This window comes from Medicago sativa, chromosome 3, assembly GCF_051527215.1.
Source record: "Medicago sativa cultivar Bolivia chromosome 3, Bolivia_mono, whole genome shotgun sequence".
NCBI lineage: Eukaryota > Viridiplantae > Streptophyta > Magnoliopsida > Fabales > Fabaceae > Medicago > Medicago sativa.
The window spans coordinates 76,480,135-76,500,167 of NC_140751.1; the positions used below are offsets into that span (position 1 = coordinate 76,480,135).

At 34.4% G+C, this 20,033-nt stretch overlaps 1 protein-coding gene across 1 annotated transcript; it reads right to left on the bottom strand.

Annotated features, from left to right (window-relative positions):
- Positions 1-347: 347 nt before the first annotated feature.
- Positions 348-7,212, bottom strand: LOC146940325 (tryptophan aminotransferase-related protein 2-like). Its single transcript, XM_085754000.1, has 5 exons — positions 6,796-7,212; positions 3,004-3,307; positions 1,722-2,002; positions 964-1,265; positions 348-624 (listed from the first exon to the last, which is right to left on the bottom strand). The coding sequence occupies exons 1-5, from the start codon at positions 7,044-7,046 to the stop codon at positions 437-439; spliced, it is 1,326 nt and encodes a 441-aa protein (XP_085610126.1). The 5' UTR covers positions 7,047-7,212; the 3' UTR covers positions 348-436.
- Positions 7,213-20,033: the final 12,821 nt, after the last annotated feature.

Here is a 20,033-nt window from a genome sequence, read left to right on the forward strand (position 1 = left end):
AGATATAAACGGTTCATATGTGATACTCTTAATCTATAGCTATAGAGGGTGAGAATGTAGATTAAGAGTATCAATATTATAGATATCAATGTTAGTCATGAGAACGTTTAAATTAAGAGACCATAAAGCTATAGATTTCATCTGAACCGTTTATATTAATTTAAGGGTTGTGATTTAAGCCTCTCACCCTCTCATTTAAAAAGCCCTCTTATTTGAAATGTCCTATATATATATATATATATATATATATATATATATATATATATATATATATATATATATATATATATATATATTGTGACAAAGGATGACCTGATATCCATACATCTTATGCATCTACACATGAATGATCAAAATTGTGTTGAAGCCGTTCACTTTCCAAAACACAACTAAATTTTATCGAATTTATATTATTACCAGCAGCAACAAATTTTCATTACAAAGACTGTATGGTAGATAATCTGTCTAGAAATTGAGTAAAATTTTCATCAGTATCCAACAAGCTAATTCTTACATATTTTGGGCTAACCCCAAAGTGTTTTCCACTTCTCGTTATGATGTTGTGTGCTCTAAGGAAGCTTTCACAGTCTTCCACATTTCCCTCACACTTCAACCACACAAAAGCTGCAAATAAATGAATACATACATTAACGTTCCGACAAGAAATCTACATTGGGAGTTGTATTATCTAATTAGTTTAATCATGTTTTTAGTCCATGCAGGTATAACTTTATATCAAAATTTATTCATATTAAAATTGATCCTAATGATATTTATTTTATTCTTTATTTTGAAAGATTAAAATCAAATATTCTACGTATTCCAATATAAGTTCCAACACTTGAGATATTTATACACAAACTAAAGGTAAAAAATTGTAAATTTGTGGAACAAAAATAAATTCATACCTATCAAATTTGTCAATTGATATTAAATTAACTATAGTATAGTATAGTATAATACCTGGCTGAGGTTCCAACACCCGATTGAAAAAGTTGCAAAATGCAGGGGTAAATTGTGATAAGCTGAACAATTCACTATGATGCACTACTTGTCTTAGCTGCTTCCATCTATTGGCCATGACATTGTGGCTGAACTTGAAAAATGACTCATTCTCTAGGGAGTTTTCTTGTTCACAGCTGTCAGAAACTGCACTTAAAACTTTAGCAGCCCTTAGCTGTGAATCCTTTGAGACTCCTATTGTGTTCAGCTCTATGAACTTGGTCATTTTCTTTGCTACCTCTTTGTCTTTCACTAGTGCCCACCTAAAAGTACATACAAAGTTGAAGCATTTCTTTAGTTTTTCATTTTTAGTTTCTAATTAATGTGGGAGTAAATATCAAAATTAGTCGAAATTGTAATATTATATCAATTTAGTCTAGCATGTTATTCATATTTTAAAATTATTCATGAAATTGCAAAATTTTATTTAAAATCATCCCTCGGTTGATATTTGCAAGGACTAAAATAACATCAAGTAGGTAATATCATGGATATATTTGACGATAGATTCTTAACCGAAGGAACAAACTTATTAACATTTTACGATTCTTGTGATCATTGAGAATATTGATAATACTTTTGTGTGATTAAATCGTGTATTTATTCTTAATGTGAGGCATGTAGTTCAGGTTTTATGGAGCATAGTATAATACTTAACTTATCTTATACGCATTCAGAGACCAAAATGATTATTACTCATGTTATAGTATCTAACTTACCCTATGCGCATTCCAGCATGACCAGTGCTTTTGGAGACAGTAAAAAGGGTTAGATCATGATCAGCAGGCGATGATATAGGAGTATATTGTGGCCAGTAATAGGCAAGATCATGAACCAGAAGTCCCTGACTTCTATTGACCTTAGACTTTCTCACATGTCCGTCAGGATTATTTGGTGAAGTTACCAGCTCAATGTAGGGACCATCTTTCTCATAACTATCTGCATCACCGGCCCATTTGTATAGCCCAGACTTTAGGTAATCTGTCATTGATGGATATGACTGCATGCAAAGCAATGCAAATTATTTATTTATTATTTATCACTCTTCAATTGCATGTATATATATCAGTATGAATTATACAAATTAACCCTAAGACACTAATGTGATTCAATTGTGCAAAATTAACTTCAAATATTCCAGAATTATAGTGAGCAGTTGTGATTTTGCAAAAATTACAAAGTGTACATTTGACAAACAAACGGTAACATCAAACATACACTTGGTAAGATCACGTGACAACTAAATATTTGTTTAGTATCAGAGTGAGTTTGACACAACTACGGAGATACCATAACTTTGTCGAATTCGCCACTAAACCAAACAAATTAAAAAATCAATAATTATGAGAGCTATAATTTACTGTCAGTTCAGCACATGTGACCGTTATCAAGGGTATAACAACTACCATGTGATCAGGTGCAGACTTGCAGAAGTATGAATGCATATATGAAGACAAACAAAGAGAAGGTTTAAAAACTAATACTACTACATATTATGAGACAGAAAATTAATTGCAGGATACTAAAAAAAATACAAAATAAATAAGAAAATGGTAGGAATACATTGAATGTGATAATTAATGACCCTTTCAGAAGAATCTCACATGGCGTAAAAATAGAGAAAAGAATCAAATTTAGACGTCAAACCTTCTTGTATAATTATATGATTGGATGCATGTTTGAAATTACGGTGGACTTGACAAAATTAAAGTTACAATTTAACTTTGCCGAAGCTCCAAACATGTAGTTTTTGAAAAAATACGGCAAATTCTTGTAATTTTGTCAAACTCACCGCAAATTCAAACATACAATAAGTGAGCTATGCTAGGTATATGTTTTGTATCACAGTAAGTATGTCAGAATCACGATGAGCCATTGTGACTTTGCGTAGAGGCTCTCTGTCAATCTTACAAATTCACTTTCATACCAAACATGGACCAAACTGTTTCAAGAACATATCATAGTTCCAAAAGAAAGAAAACAAGTTAAGGAGGTACTGACAGAGTAGTAGGGTGAGGCACAGACAACGTTGATTGGTTGAGATGCATGATTTGGGGAGAGAGCATAGAGTGCAGCAAGAAAAAGTTGAGAGGAACCTGTCCCTACAACAATGTGACGTCCTTCTGTGACTGCATTCCCGACCACTCTGTGCAACCTCACTACCTCCTTTGCAAACTCTGCCTCAAGAAACCAACATATGTTCGACACATCCGAAAAATAGCTCATGGATTGCCATCCTGGTATTATGATCGTGCTCTTGTCACCCGTTTGTCTCCAAAATCTTTCATATACTGTCGGATCCCCACTGCATATAATAGCATCAATATGATATCCTTGATTAATTTAATTGAAGTCAAATTGATCACAATTCAAAAAATATATCATTATTAATTTTGTTCCATACCAAACAAGCATTTGTTTACTAATTGATCACAAGAATGTAACTTTTTCACACATAATCACTTTTCAATATGAGAAATTAGAAGAGAGGATTACAACAAGAGTTTGTCTAACATGTACAATATTGCACATGTTAAAGAAATTGAAAAACAACGATTATTTATTAAACATATACATATTTAATCTTAAATGCACATGTTCTAATACAAACTTAATTGAACTTCTTGCACATGATAGAAAAACTCTTACAACAAATCTTTTGGTAGATAAATAAAAGTTTTATATGTAAATTTAGAATTAAGATAGTATTTTTTGAGTTCTTGAGTTATTTTTTGAGATATTGAACTACATACTATTTTTTTTCAAAAAAGAACATATAACCTTTTGCAAAATATATGTATCCTTATCTGGGAGAACAAATCACCTCGCCCTGTCCCCAAATCTTTGCAAGTAAAGGACGAATAATGATTAATTTTGTTTATAGTACATATTAAGATCTATTTGGATCGATCGATTAGGTAAAGGAGCAATGGACATATCCAAGATGAGGGGGTTGAGTTTGTAACTAAGAAGGGGTGCATCTTCATGTGTTAGGTTATGGAAGAAGAAAAAAAAACTGATCAGTGTCCACATGCATGAGCCAAAGAATGATAGAAAGATGGGTAATGTATAATGCATTTACAATTACATCATGTTCATTGAGATCAATTAAGAGCCATGCATGGCAAAAGAATGAATACGACAAAAGACGTTGAAGGTGGATTTCTATTTATGCAGGACCCACTATGCAGTTGTTATACTTATAGATCCAGATTCTAGAGAGCCCATAAGAAAATGGAAAAATACCCTCAAAAAAAAAAGAAAATGGAAAAATAAAAAAGTTGAATAATTAAAATTTAAAAACAATAAATTAAAAGGCGCGTAAAAAGCTTATACAACTGAGTGATTCACCATTTGGGCGGCCAAAAGTACTCAAAAATAGAAAAAGTTTATATAAGTGTCTTGCGATAGGGGGTGGCCAAAAGTTATACTAATGAAAATCTAATGGCAATTAGACACCCGAAAGGTACACTTCCATGATAGTCTTATCTCAGTCATGAAAGGTATCTTAATTCATACGGAGTTTGCATTAAGGGACGCATGAAATAATCGATCTTGACCATTAATTTGAGACTGAACGGTTTAGATTTGATAGACAATTTTATGCAGTTAAGCAATATTGTCATTTGATTTTTATCAAACGATCAATATTGGTAAATGCATCATGCGTAGAGAATCAATTTCTAGAGAAATTCTTAGGTGGTCCAGGACCAAGAAATTTTCTTTGGTCACAACCAAAGAAAGAAGAGAGAGAAGAGAGAAGAGAGAGAAAATGGAAAGTATTTGTTTATTTGTGAAGAGAGAGGGAGAAGGCAAAAACTCTATGTGTGACCAAACCAAATTTCTTGGTCCTGGTTCACACAAGAGTTTCTCCAATTTCTATTGGACATATGACCCTACCAACTTCTTGATTCTCGTAACTATCAACCATGCACCGATTTTTTTTTCCTAGTGATGTACTATTAGTTTTGTAGTTTAACTATTATAACAATGATCTATTTTCCCTCAAAAAAAAAATCAATAATCTATTTAAATTCAATTAGAAATTAGAAAATGAACATGTTTTCCTAGCATACATCATCTGGTCACTATTATAAGCAAAAATCTACATTTTGGATTCATTCATTAAATGATGTATGTGGTATATATTATAGACCACATACATCAATAATTGAATGATGTCAAAAGTAGATTTTTGCTTATAATAGTGACCGGATGGTGTATTCATTTGCAATAAACGTTTTCCTTATTTTACTGATAAGTGCTTGTACTTTAAAAAAGTTAAAACACTCACTATAAATATGTATAATTTTTTGGCAAATTCAAGTGGGATATTAGAAGTCTATAAGTCAGAGTTTGGCCTAATAATGTACATAATGATTTTGATATAACCAATGTCAATTGAGGACCCCGCTCATAGTGCTGGTGGTATAGCTGTTCTAGGCTTCTAGCTAGTTAATTAGTGTTACACTCCCCTACATGGTCTACCTCTAAGTTGAAGGCTTTAGGCTCTACTTCACCAACTAACTTTTGAAATTATAACATCCCCTCCCTCCAAACTTTGAACATGCAGAGCTTAATCATCAAACTAATTGAGGGTAGAAATTATGATTATGTTTGTTCAACGTTACTTTAACAAATGAGCAACATTATAATGTAATATTATAATATAAGATTGTTGCTTTTCTGACATCCAATATGTCTTGGAAACACAAGTAAAAGACTAAAAAACCCAACGGCAGTTAAATGCTGCCGGGTTTTTTAGTTATAAGTCAGCGGTAGTTAACTACCGCTGGAATATTTTACTTGTGTTTTTAGAAAGGGGGTAATAGTCACTTTGGTCCCTGAATATGTAATGATTATTCATTTTAGTCCTTCATTGTATCAAAATTTCAAAATAGTCCCTGATTGCGCATTATGTTAGTCAAAATAGTCCTTGACACTAAAATAACCTCTCAATGTTCACAATAACTCTTTTCATATAGGGACTACAATGACAATAAACATGTACTTATAAGGACTAATATGACAATAAGTAAGTATATTGGAGGACTAATCTGACAATATTAATGAAATATTTTAACGTTAAGGACTATTTTGACTGACAAAATGCACAATTAGGGACTACTTTGAAGTTTTGATACATTGAAGGACTATTTTGACTACTCATTACAATTTCAGGGACCAAATTGACTATTAACCCTTTTAGAAAGTTTGTGATGTTAAAACAGCAATTGTCATAATATAATTCATATGTTCGGGTATTTTAAGCTAAGCATATGCAATCAAACACAATTCATTCTGTTTTTGTCTTTTATGTCTGACAATTTTTGGCAAGAGAAGAAAACCACGTTAAAGACAATGACTTATCCCTGTCTTCTCTGGTATCAAGGTCAGAACACCAAGTAAGAAAGGGTAGATTCTCATGTCCTAGCTAGTAGAAACAGAGAGCCAGTAGGCAATAGTATTGGCTCAAATAATAAGCAAAAGCATTGATAATAACAGATATAATTAAAATGACAATTTTAGCCACCTAAAAATTAACTGCATGTCTAGATTGACGATGAAATTGCGAAAATCGCGCCACCACGATTTTGACAAAGGAAAAACTATATTTTCGAGCTTTTACAAAATCTTGGTATCGGTATAATTTTGACAAACTCAGTGCTCGTCTAAATATGAACTAAGTTGAATTATCAAAACTTTATCGATCATAACAAAGAAACTATGACAAGCTAGCAACCTTAAATAAAAATGAAGGGAAGAAAATAATGAAAGTTATGTTGAACTTACTGGTCTAGATTTATGATTCTGTTCCTGCTTCCTGTAAGATCTTTGCAAGTAGAATTCTTCAAAGAAGAAATGGATGACATAACCACACGTGATTTGTGAACATTATTATTAGCTTTAGCTCTATTCAAAGAAGAGTTGTTATGGCCTACTTCACCATCATAAAACATTCGCAGTATGAAACTCACATTCAAAGCGAGGGATAGCACCAAAAAGTGTCTCAAGGAGAATACAGTATTGGGAATCTTAGCCATATTCTAACAAAAGCAAAACAGAACAAAGGGAAAGAAGATGTAGTTAGGGGGAAAAAAAGGAGGGAGGGTCTCGTTTGGGAAAAGCTTTTGGACCTCTACACTAAATTGCTTTCTTTATTGCATTGCGCACCCCCACATTATAAAGTGTGTTTCTAGTGGACCTTTTGGTTTTGGGAGGCTAGAAGCATGTTTGCTACAAACGTGCCTTGGGCGTCGTGGTCACATGTGACCTTTTTTTTACAGTATTTTTTAATTCACAAGTATGGAGGGAGGTTCTATCCTATGAATGCAAATTGAAATGCATCGATTGTTTAATAAGATTGGATCTCATCCAAAAGTTAGCTTTGTCACAGAGTTCCTCTCGTCTAGGAACCAAGAGACATAGGCTTTCGCTCATGTCTCGTAACACAACTTTCAGCTTGAAGCGGGCAAGCTAGCATATTTCAGCCAATGGACCAGCCCAACAAACCATAACCATGGTATCAGAGCCTCCTCCAAGATTCGTTGGGCCACCTGCTATCAGGTTTTCGGTATTGGGTCACCCACCATTTATGTTCACGCTCCAAATGTTCAGTCGTGGACGTGGGGGTGTGTTAAAAGTCTCACATCATATAAGAGATTGTCTAACAATGTGTTTATAAGTGGGGGCAATCCTCACCTCAAAAGGCGATTTTGTGGAGTTGTGTTGGCCCCAACCACGATTTCTAAAATAGATACAATATGTTTATAAGTGGAGGCAATCCTTACCTCACAATCGATTTTGTGGGGTTGTGTTAGCCCCACGATTTTTAAGATCGATACGCTTGATTCTTAAAGGTTTTTTTTGGATAATAGTTACTTTGGTCTTGAATGTTTAACAAGTAGACACAATAGTTCCTCAATGTATCAAAATTTTAAATAGTCTTTGATTGTGCACTTCGTTGGTTAAAATAGTCTTTGCATTGGAATAGTCTCTCAACGCTAACATTAACTTTATTCATACAAGGATTGATATGACAGTAATTAAGTATTTATTAGCACAATTTTCAATACATAATTTTCATTTTTGGTACTTTGACATGTTACATGTGCTCTAATTTCTGAATCTAAAAGTAATCATTTAAGCACCTATTATAAGTTGCTGTTATTTTTGTGAAGCAACACATATCCCTAAAAACAAGAGTGGTATGGACACTTTTTCTAACACGAGAAATGTTATAAACACTCTTTAATAGTCATTTTTTTATTAGATGAAACTCATATATGTGTCTCACAATTTTATGTGAGATTCATTTTCAATGTGTGGTACTTGTTATACCCTAATTTTGGACCTAAAAATACTAGCTTCATTCTTTTCTTGCATTTCAAGTCACTTGAATATATCTCTGATCAATTGCATCTTTCTCTGCATTTTATTTCATGAAAAAGGGTATTTTAGTCATTTCCTGCATTCAAATTCATTTTAGTCCTTGAAAATTGCTTGAGTCCTTTCAAATTGTTTGAATAAGTCTTCATTTCAATTCTATGTCAAAATCCATTTCAAAGATTGTATTTGAAGTCATTTTGAGTCAGTTTAGCCCCTAGGGGGCATTTTTGTCTTTTCATGTGTCAAAACCCTGTTTAAACTCTAAAATTGTCTCTGAGTCTTTTAATTTTGCTTGTATAAGCTCTTGCTTCAATTCCCTGTTAAAAATCCATTTTAAAATTTGCATCGATATTTTTAAAGTACCTCATTTAGAGTAGTTGGTTCATTTTAGTCCGTTTTGTGTTTTTTATTGGTTTCACTTTACGTTTATTCCAAATTACGTTTTTTATTCAATTTTATTAACTTTTCTTTTCATTTTAGTCCTAAGGTTCCCAAAAATTGCATTTTAGTCCCTTGAGTCACTTTATTTTCTTTTAGGTCCTTTTTTGATTCGAATTTTTTTAGGTCAAACTTCTTAAGTCTTTTTGGTCAAATTACATTTCAGTCCACTTAAGTCTTAAAATTGCGTACTAGTCCAAATTATCAAAATTGCAGCCTGGTCCCAAAGTCTTAAAAATTGCAGGTCAGTCCTTAATTCATTTTGGTCCAAGTTCAGTCCAAGGGCACGTGGCAATATTCTGTTGGGCAGAGGGCACACTTGGCACCTATAAAGCATTGCCAACTCAAGTCAAAGCGGCATCATCACCATTCCAAAAACGACACATCATCACAGAGAAGGTCCTAACAACTTTCTCTCTCTTCTCCAGAACCCTATCACCACCGTAACAGAATTCCACCACCATCATAACAGAATTTCACCACCACAAGCTCTCAGATTCACCACTGCACCAATCCTCCATTACATTTCTCATCAAAAACACTAGAATCAACACAAATTGCCAGAGAATCAAAGCAAAAGAGCATGTTCAATTCAACAGAATTTTTGCGAATTAATTGAAGTTCTCAGTGGCTCTCTGTGAGAATTGATAGACGTTTGTCAAGTGCACCAAATACTATCGAAGTAGTAAAAATATCGATCCCACGAGGACTGTTTTAACTTCAATAATTCAATCGCGTTATAAGAATAGGATGTATAAAAGTTTATTTTAGTTTGCCACTAGGCAGTAGATTTGGTTTGATTTTAAGAAATCAAATAAAAGAAATAGGTTTGATTAAGAAAATATGGAGAGAGATGAGATCAGGTCTGTCGAATCCTCTATGTTTCCCCTAATTGGTTACCGCACCTATTATTACTAATGATTCTCTAGTTTCACGATAGTTAACAAATTAGCCCTAATCAATCCCTTGAGTTAGGACCCTCTTTTTAAACTACAGCCCCTAATTCCTTAGGTGGTCTAATAATCATCAAAGGTTTAAGCACGTTAACCTAATATCACTAACAAACGATTATCCATTCCTAGACTAACCATGTTTGTTAGAACAATTCAATTAGGTCTAAGTCGAAAGCTATGGTCAGTAGTCATTCGATCTCACAAAATCATGTTTATATTTGATCAGGATATAAAAAGCAGTAAGAACAATTGAATTGAATGAAAACTAGAATATCATTAATAAGTAATAGAGTTTCACAGCAACATATGATCAATTAGGGTTACATAGGTTCATCTCCGACCTAATCTCTAAGAGATTTAGCTACTCATAATTGAGTTTACAAATAGCATAATCAATGAAAGAATTAAAACATACATAAACTGGATTAGAGATGATGAAATCCTCTCCGCTGCAGCCTTCTGGGTGTTAAAATCGCACTTTCGTTCTCCAAAATCGTAACCCTCGTTCTTCAGCTTGAGTGCAGTATTTATAGAAGTCATGGGCCTGACCCATCAAAATCGCGCCGCGCCTTGTTAATTGGCGTGCCGCGATTTCCCTCAAACAGGGAGGATGTAATTTTGCTTCAAAAATCGCAGCACGGCTTGAAATTGACGTGGCGCGATTTCCTTCGAACAGACTTCAAATTTTAAGCTTTTTGCACTCCAGAACAGTATAAATTGCATGAGAACTCTATCAAAATGTCACAATAAGTCCCTAATATTACGTAATGACAGGATGTCATCAAGAATCCTCATCATTGAACATTGATTCATTGCAATTCAAGCGTGAATCCGTCAATAACTATGACGAACTCAACACGATCACAAAGAAAGCATCAAGAGAGAGAAGAAGAGAGTTCGAATCAGAAACAGGACCGGTGAAGAAGAAGAAGGAATATACCTTGCAATTTTCAATTCGTTCTCGCTTACCTGAAGCTTCAAGAACGAGTTTCGTAAAGGTTTCGGCTCTTCATCATCATCTGAATTCAGCAAGGTAAAGATTTCACCTCTTCTCTCCAGTATAGCTTATCCTTTTCTTCATGTTCGAACCACGTATGTGAAAGAGCGATACAGCGTGAATCTTCATCTCTTTCCTCGTTTTTCCTTAAAAACGTTTGTAAATAGAGGAAGAGAAGAGGATTTACACCGTAGAACAAGCGCCATGGCCTCGTTTCAACTCGTTCTCTGAAATTTTCAACATAACCGAACCCTAAAAGTGTAGATCTAGAAAGATCTACAAGTTTTTTGAAAGAAATAAGGAAAGATTCAGAAAGAGAACGAAAAAACGAGTGTCATGGTGTTTCTTTTCATCAAAAAACGCTTAGGGTTCGTGTTCATCGGAATCTGGAGATAGCGTCGGAGAAGATGAAGTTTCCGACCGACATTCATCCTCTCCGGCGAAGTCCTTTGCAGAGCTTTTAGAGAGAGTGAGGCTAGAGAGAGAAAGAGAGGAAGGAAATGAATTGGACCGGTGTCTCTAGTCTTTTATAGACACTTAGACCGGTCCGGTTCAGATTCGGTCCACTCTCTTCCTATCTCAACCGTCAGATCTTGCTTTGATCCATATGGATCAATCTGACGGCTCCTGAACCTCACCTGTGATCCAGAATCCATATTCCCTTGGGCCTGGGCTTGAATTCTGTGCAGATTGTTTCCCTTTCATGTTTTCTTGCTATTTCGTACGTTGTCCTTGCTTCTTGCACCTCTTTTGACTCAAAAACCTTTTATAAAAACATCTAAAAAATTCTTGAGTGTTTTTAGTGTGTTTCTTGATATTTTTGTGAGTATTTTACATGTTAAAATTGATAAAAGATGTATATGATGTGGCTTGGGTTTTGGATGTCTTTCTTGTTAAATTCTTGCAAGTTTTTGCTACGTTTTGGCATTATTTTGTGTCCAATTGATGCACGTGCTTGTTGTATAACCTTGTGATGTGCTTGTCACTAATTTGCATCTTTGTGTTTACTGATTGTGAATGGGATTTGTCAATTCCTTGTTTTGCAAGTAATGATAGTATTCTTGTGAAAATAAAGTGTAAAATATGCCTAAAATGTGCTACAAGGCTTGGCTTGATATTTCCTCATAATTCTTGTGTTGAAAACTGAACTAAAATACTTTGTAAAGTGGTCATGATATGAGGATTATGGGTCATATGTTTGCCTTGTTATTGTGGTGAACTTTTAGGCATATTTTGCTACTTGTTTGCTAGGTTTTGTCACTTTTTTAGTGCTATCCTACTTACCTATATCTCTATCTCTTTATGCCCCATATTACTAACAATTTCCTCCATTTTGTTTCATACATCATGAGCATTTAATCTTCCATCTCATATCTTCATCCTTTATTTTCCTACACTTTAAAATTCATGCAATACTTAGAATGTAAAAAAATTAGGAATCTTGTAATGTTTTCCTATGCCTTTAAATTCTTGCAAGACCATAGAATGTATCTAGGCCAATGATGTAAAGGACAATGGACTCTAATGATGTACACCGACACATGCACACACCTCACTTTAGATATATGCTTAGGATATGCATGTTTAGATGTATGTTTAGGATTGTATGTTTAGATGAATGTTTAGGCTTTACACTTAGAAAAATCAATTTCCCAAAAAATATGAACAACATCACTCAAATATTTTTCCAAAGAAACCTTGGGATCAAAATCCCATTGAATTTTCCCTTTATTTTCTTAATCAAACGTTAATGAAAAATTAATCCCACTTAGAGTTCTTTTGCAAAATAACTAATTCAACCTCACAATTTCACAATCTCATGCCTTTAAGGCCTCTCAATCTCCATTCTTCAAAATCCAATTTTCAAACTTAAAATCAACCAACAAAAACAAAAATATTTTTGGAAGAGAACTACGGTGGATTTGATCCCTTAAACGGGTACGTAGGCAAGGAACAAAATTCCTTCAATTCAAATAAAATAAAAATTCAAACACTTTCTTCTCCCTCCAATTCTTCACTTAGAATACTTTTAGGCTTAATATCATCTTTCAAAATAGCATTTAAAAATAAAGCGCGCGCGTAGAAATTAAAGACGGTTCCTATAGGATACTATAGTCGTTATGGGTGCCTAACACCTTCCCGTAGCGAAAACAACTCCCGTACCTCGATTCTCAAGGGTTTTGCTTACTTTTTCCCTTCCCAAGAAAAAATAAGATATCACCGGTTAAAAAAGTTCAAACGTAATCAATGTTTGACACCCGAAAACCAAGATAAAACAGTACTCATATGAATTTCATCCAATAAAATAGTGTGTGTTAGAAAGAGAGTGTTTATAGCACTTCTCTTTTTAGAGGAGAAATGCTATTAACATTCTCTTTCTAGCACGAAATCTAACATGCATTCCCCTAGTTGATGAAACTTATGTGGGACTCACCTCATTGAAAGTTGTTGTTCTCGCATCCATTGTTTCCTAAAAACACATGGAAATGACCAAAAAACTTCGCGGTAGTTAACTACCGTCGGGTTTCTGTTTATAGCGCTGGGATTTTTCGGTCATTTTCATGTGTTTCTAAGAAACAATAGATGTGAAAATAGCAATTGTCCACCACATTATGTTGGATCCATTTTCAATGTGTTGTACACATATGACATCATATGGACTTCAATGTGTTGGATCCACCCTGCACTGCTTCCAAATATACCCTTGTGTTAGTTAAGTCACGCAGCGTGACTTAACTAACGCGCGTTGTAAGCAATGTGTGACTTAAGTCACACACGTTGTAAGCAATGCGTGACTTAAGTCACGCACGTTGTAAGCCATGCGTGAGTTAAGTCACGCACGTTGGCCGGTGGTCAGAACTGAAGAACAAACGTTTTTTTGGTCTGTGGTCAATGTTTCAACATTCAATCCACACGTTTTCTACCAAATTTTACACGTTTTTTGACCACATTAATGGTATTTACCACATATACTACCATTTCTACCTATAAATACATCTACATATTTCCCTAATTCCTCACACCATCTCACTTTCTCCCCCTCATCACTCTCTCCCTCTATTTCTCTTCTTTCTTCTTTTTCTTTTCAATATTCTCTTTGGGGTAAAATGTGATCAATTTTCGTCGGGCTAAAATAGTAAGTAGCCGACTTGGGGAAATGATCGACCCTTGGGATAATTTTAAACCTATTTTTTTAACCGCATAAACTTTTTACCGTGGGTAAAAAGAACTTCGTGTGGTAAAAAAAACAGCTTTAAATTTAGCCCAAGGGTTGATGATGTATTTTCCCCAAGAAGGCTGCTCACTATTTTACCCCACGAAGATTGTTCACTTTTTACCCCAAGAAGGATAAAATAAGTAGATTTAGTGAATAAGTAGATTACTTTTTATCATATGAATTATTGTAATGTAATTTATGAATTATTAATAAAATGAGAGATTATTTATGCCTCAATTTTGTTCCTTTGTTTTATATTTGTTGTATTTACCTTTATTTATATTTGTATTGTATTTACCTTTATTTATATTTGTATTAATATAAAGAATAATATTGAATCAATAATTTAGAATAAAATTAAGAAAATAATTTAGATTAATGTAAACAAAATAATTTCAAAATAAAGTTAATAAAATAATTTTGAATAAAGTTAATAAAGTTAAGAAAATAACATAATTTGAATAAAGTTAAAATAAACAAAATAATTTCGAATAAGTTAATAAAAATAATTTGAAAAAGTATCCTTGCGCCACTTAACTTGCGTTGCGTAAGTTAACTTGCGCAGAAACTTACACTTGCGCAAGTTAACTAGCGCATGGGCATTTTCGGCATGGCTGCAGGGTGCGAGTAAAAGTTGCTGGGTGGAGAGCAAATTTCATTAGAAAATGGAGCAATTCTTGTGTGGTTGATGACATCCTGTCATTACGTAATATTAGGGACTTATTGTGACATTTTGATAGAGTTCTCATGCAATTTATACTGTTCTGGGGTGCAAAAAGCTTAAAATTTGAAGTCTGTTCGAAGGAAATCGCGCCACTCCAATTTCAAGCCGTGCTGCGATTTTTGAAGCAAAATTACACACTTCCTGTAAAGAGGAAATCGCGGCACGCCATTATACAAGGCGCGGCGCGATTTTGATGGGTCAAGCCCATGACTTTTATAAATACTGCACTCAATCTGAAGAACAAGGGTTACGATTTTGGAGAGCAAAGTGCGATTTTGAGACATCGGAGACGGCTAGAAGGGCGATTTCTTCAACCTTTTACCAATTCATGTATGTTTTAATTATTTCATTGATTATGCTATTTGTAAACTCGATTATGAGTAGCTAAATCTCTTAGAGATTAGATCCGAGATGAATCTTTGTAACCCTAATTGACACATGTTGCTGTGAAACTCTATTTTGTTTATGAATTCAATTCTAGTTTATTCAATTCAATTGTTCTTAATGCTTTTTATATCTTGATCACATATAACTTGATTTCGTGAGAATGAATGACCGCTGACCATGGCTTTCAACTTAGACCTAATTGAATTGTTCTAATAAACAGGGTTAGTCTATTAATAGATAATCGTTTGTTAGTGATAATAGGTTAACGTTCGGTAAAACCTTCAAGAATTATTAGACCACCTAAGGAATTAGGGGCTGTAGTTTAAGAAGAGGGTCCTAACTCAAGGGATTGATTAGGGCTATTTTGTTAATCATCGTAAACTAGAAGAGGGTTCATAACAAATAGGTGCAGTAGACCAATTAGGGGAACTTAGAGGATTCGACGGATCTGATCTCATCTTTCTCTCATATTTTCTTAATCAAATTTATTCTCTTTTATTTGATTTCATAAAATCAAACCAAATCTACTGCCTAGTGGCAAAACAAAATAAATTTTACACATCCTAATTATATAACGAAATTGAATTATTGAAGTTAAAAACAGTCCTCGTGGGATCGATATTTTTACTACTTCGATAGTATTTGGTGCACTTGCCAGAGATCTATCAAGTTTTTGGCACCGTTGCCGGGGACCACAGATAATTCTTGAAGGTTTTACCGAACGTTAACCTATTATCACTAACAAACGATTATCTATTCCTAGACTAACCTTGTTTATTAGAACAATTCAATTAGGTCTAAGTTGAAAGCCATGGTCAGTGGTCATTCATTCTCACGAAATCAATTCAATTAGGTTTAAGTTTTTGTTTAAGCTGAACACTAGTCATGCTTGGATTTTGGATTAGATAGTATTTGGTTTAAGTTTGGGGTTGTGATGACATGTTGTCATTACGTAATTTTTAGGACTTATTGTGACATTTTGTTAGAGTTCTCATGCAATTTTCACTATTCCGGGGTACAAAAAGATGAAAAACTGAAGTTCTGCCAGACCAAATCGCGCCACGCCAAAATGGAGCCTTGCCGCGATTTTGAATCAACAAATACACACTTCCTGTAAAGAGGAAATCGCGGCGCGCCTATTAACAAGGCGTGGCGCGATTTTGCTTGTGATGACATCCTGTCATTACGTAATATTAGGGACTTATTGTGACATTTTGATAGAGTTCTCATGCAATTTATACTGTTCTGGAGTGCAAAAAGCTTAAATATTGAAGTCTGTTCGAAGGAAATCGCGCCACGCCAATTTCAAGCCGTGCTGCGATTTTTGAAGCAAAATTACATCCTCCCGTGAGCGCATGGAGCAATATTTTACACATCAAGAAGAGTATGGTCTGCGCATGAGGAGGGAAATCACTGATGATTTCAATGTCACCAAGCAAGATCAAGGGGATAGCATCTTTGAAGGATTGAGGACACCGGGGGCTGGACACTCGGATGATGATGTAAACATGGGCTGATCTACTGATGGATTAGCATTTTCTGCTTTGTATTTTATTTTCAGTCATTTTTCTTTTGATGTACTTTCTTTATTTTCTTTTTATGTCGAAGTCCATTGAACTTATTTCCCTATTGTAATTGCTCCTGCACTTGTTTATTATTAATGAATTTGCTTTGCTTCATGTGACCTATTCCAGTTTAGTAACAGTTGTTTGATGAAACGATATTCCAAAAGTTCTAAAGGAGGGGTGACTTGATTCAAAGGCGAAGAGTACGGCGTTGCTAGGTAGTCACATACTCCCAGAAATCTCAGCCATAAGGTTCATTGCCAAATTTTGTTTTTCAATTTACTTATATTTAGATTAGTTTTCCATGCAACTACATTTCTAGAACTTGCATTGTTTCTCTATTATTGATTGGTCTTTGTCAATTACACACTGAGGCAAAAGTGCTTGGTCCTGTGAGCCTTTTTGAAGTCTACCCTGTTTTAATTTGTTGAATTTATCCTTTCTTAACCAATTGTGAGCCGGTAGGATTAGAACTTTTTGTTCGGTGACAAACTACATTACAAGCCTAGAGACTTTAGGACTTGTCCCTTAATGTATTTTCTGAGTTAAGGCATTGTAGAATGTTGCTAAAGATTAAGTTTGGGGTTGCTATTGGAATTTGCAACCAACTAAGTTTGGGGTGGGGGTACTAGAGAATAAGAGAACAAAAATATGAAATTGACATGCAAAATACACACAAAAATGGTGTATCAAAAAAAAAAAGAGAAATTGAATGATGAAAAAGGGACAAAACATTGAAAATCCGAGTAACTTCAAACTCGATTGTCCCTAAATGTTAAAAATATTCTCTAGTACCTTTGCATTGATTGTATTTCCACAAGGTGAATGAATGAAGGATTGAATTTTGTGCTTTAACTTTCGTAGGAATGCCTAACTCAAATTTTGTGTAGCCTACTTATCCAAATATATCCCACCTTCACCTAAGCCCCGTTATAACCCTAAAGACCTCAAAAGTGTGTAATGATATTGACTTTGATTGATGTTTAGAAACTTTTCAAGCGTATGGTAATATGTAGACCTGCATGTCGACTGGTAGAACCCTGTTTCAATTTGGTGCGAGGAGTTGTGAATTGGTGGATGCGAACAAGTCAAACTAGCTCATCTTTAGCTAGAAGGAGAATGAACTTTTGGGTACTATCGTTTTGTCAGGTAACTGTTATTTTACTGTCGTTTGTCACTGTTGCAAGCAAATTCCTTGAGGACAAGGAATGGTTTAAGTTTGGGGTTGTGATGACATCCTGTCATTACGTAATATTAGGGACTTATTGTGACATTTTGATAGAGTTCTCATGCAATTTATACTGTTCTGGAGTGCAAAAAGCTTAAAATTTGAAGTATGTTCGAAGGAAATCGCGCCACGCCAATTTCAAGCCGTTCTGCGATTTTTGAAGCAAAATTACACACTTCCGTAAAGAGGAAATCGCGGCACGCCATTATACAAGGCGCGGCGCGATTTTGATGGGTCAGACCCATGACTTCTATAAATACTGCACTCAATCTGAAGAACAAGGGTTACGATTTTGGAGAGCAAAGTGCGATTTTGAGACATCAGAGACGGTTAGAAGGGCGATTTCTTCAACCTTTTACCAATTCATGTATGTTTTAATTATTTCATTGATTATGCTATTTGTAAACTCGATTATGAGTAGCTAAATCTCTTAGAGATTAGATCCGAGATGAATCTTTGTAACCCTAATTGACACATGTTGCTGTGAAACTCTATTTTGTTTATGAATTCAATTCTAGTTTATTCAATTCAATTGTTCTTAATGCTTTTTATATCTTGATCACATATAACTTGATTTCGTGAGAATGAATGACCACTGACCATGGCTTTCAACTTAGACCTAATTGAATTGTTCTAATAAACAGGGTTAGTCTAGGAATAGATAATCGTTTGTTAGTGATAATAGGTTAACGTTCGGTAAAACCTTCAAGAATTATTAGACCACCTAAGGAATTAGGGGCAGTAGTTTAAGAAGAGGGTCCTAACTCAAGGGATTGATTAGGGCTAATTTGTTAATCATCGTAAACTAGAAGAGGGTTCATAACAAATAGGTGCAGTAGACCAATTAGGGGAACTTAGAGGATTCGACGGATCTGATCTCATCTTTCTCTCATATTTTCTTAATCAAATCTAATTTCTTTTATTTGATTTCATAAAATCAAACCAAATCTTCTGCCTAATGGCAAACTAAAAATAAACTTTACACATCCTAATTATATAACGAAATTGAATTATTGAAGTTAAAAACAGTTCTCGTGGGATCGATATTTTTACTACTTCGATAGTATTTGGTGCACTTGCCAGAGATCTATCAAGTTTTTGGCGCCGTTGCCGGGGACTGTTGAATTATTTCAACAAGGCAATTACGTTATTATTTAGGATTTCTGTCTTTTATATTTTTGTATATATATATTTATAAAAAAAATATATTATGTTCTTTGTTTTCTTCTCATTGTACTGTGCTACTGAAAAGTTTATCCAAGTTTTGCAGCTATGATAGACAGGGTACTCCTCTATGACACAGAAGAGATTGCTAAGTTGCAGTATGAAAAATATATGCTATCTTTTAAGATCAGAATTTTGGACAACAAAATCTCAAGTTGTGGTCATTATGAGGCGAATCAACCAGGTAGTGATGGTGAAGGGAAGAAAGAGGTGATCAACATCGATTACGATACTCAACTTCAGAATATTTTAGATGATTTCTTGGTGTCAAATCAAGTTTTATTTGAAAAGTTTGATGTTCAGTGTGGTGATCTTGTTGAGAAAGCACATGAGTCTCAGAGGAAGCTGGTTCAGATGGAGATTGAGTGTCACAAGGTTGTGGTGGAAGAAAATCCAAAAGTGAGGAGTGCTGACATTTTCCCGAAGTCTGAACAAACAGTGGTTAAGGAAATCACTCATGTGCAGATGGTTGCATGTCCTTCTCTAAGGTGGGAGAGCTTAAATTCCAAAGGTCTAACTGTGAGTTCATGGGAGCATCTACTTATTTGTTACAAATTCATGGAATTCCTACTAAACAAGAGGAAAAAGAAGGATGATGTGTTCTTTCTGACATATTTTCCACCCTAACAGTGGTTGAAGCGTCAAGCTCAATGACGTAAAAGAAAGCGCTGGGTGGGAGGCAACCCACTATTTATTTTTCAGGTATGATTTTATTGCTTTCGAAAACAAAAACACAAAAATATTTTTTCGTTTCTTTTAATACAAGGCAGGAAAGTTTTAAAAATTTGTTCAAGGATACCTCTTGCCAAGAAAATCATGCAAGGTACTGATGTCTTGCATGATTCTCTCCTCAAAATTTTTTCAAAAATACAAGGAACTCAGGCAATTTTTCAAGAAAACAAAATTTTT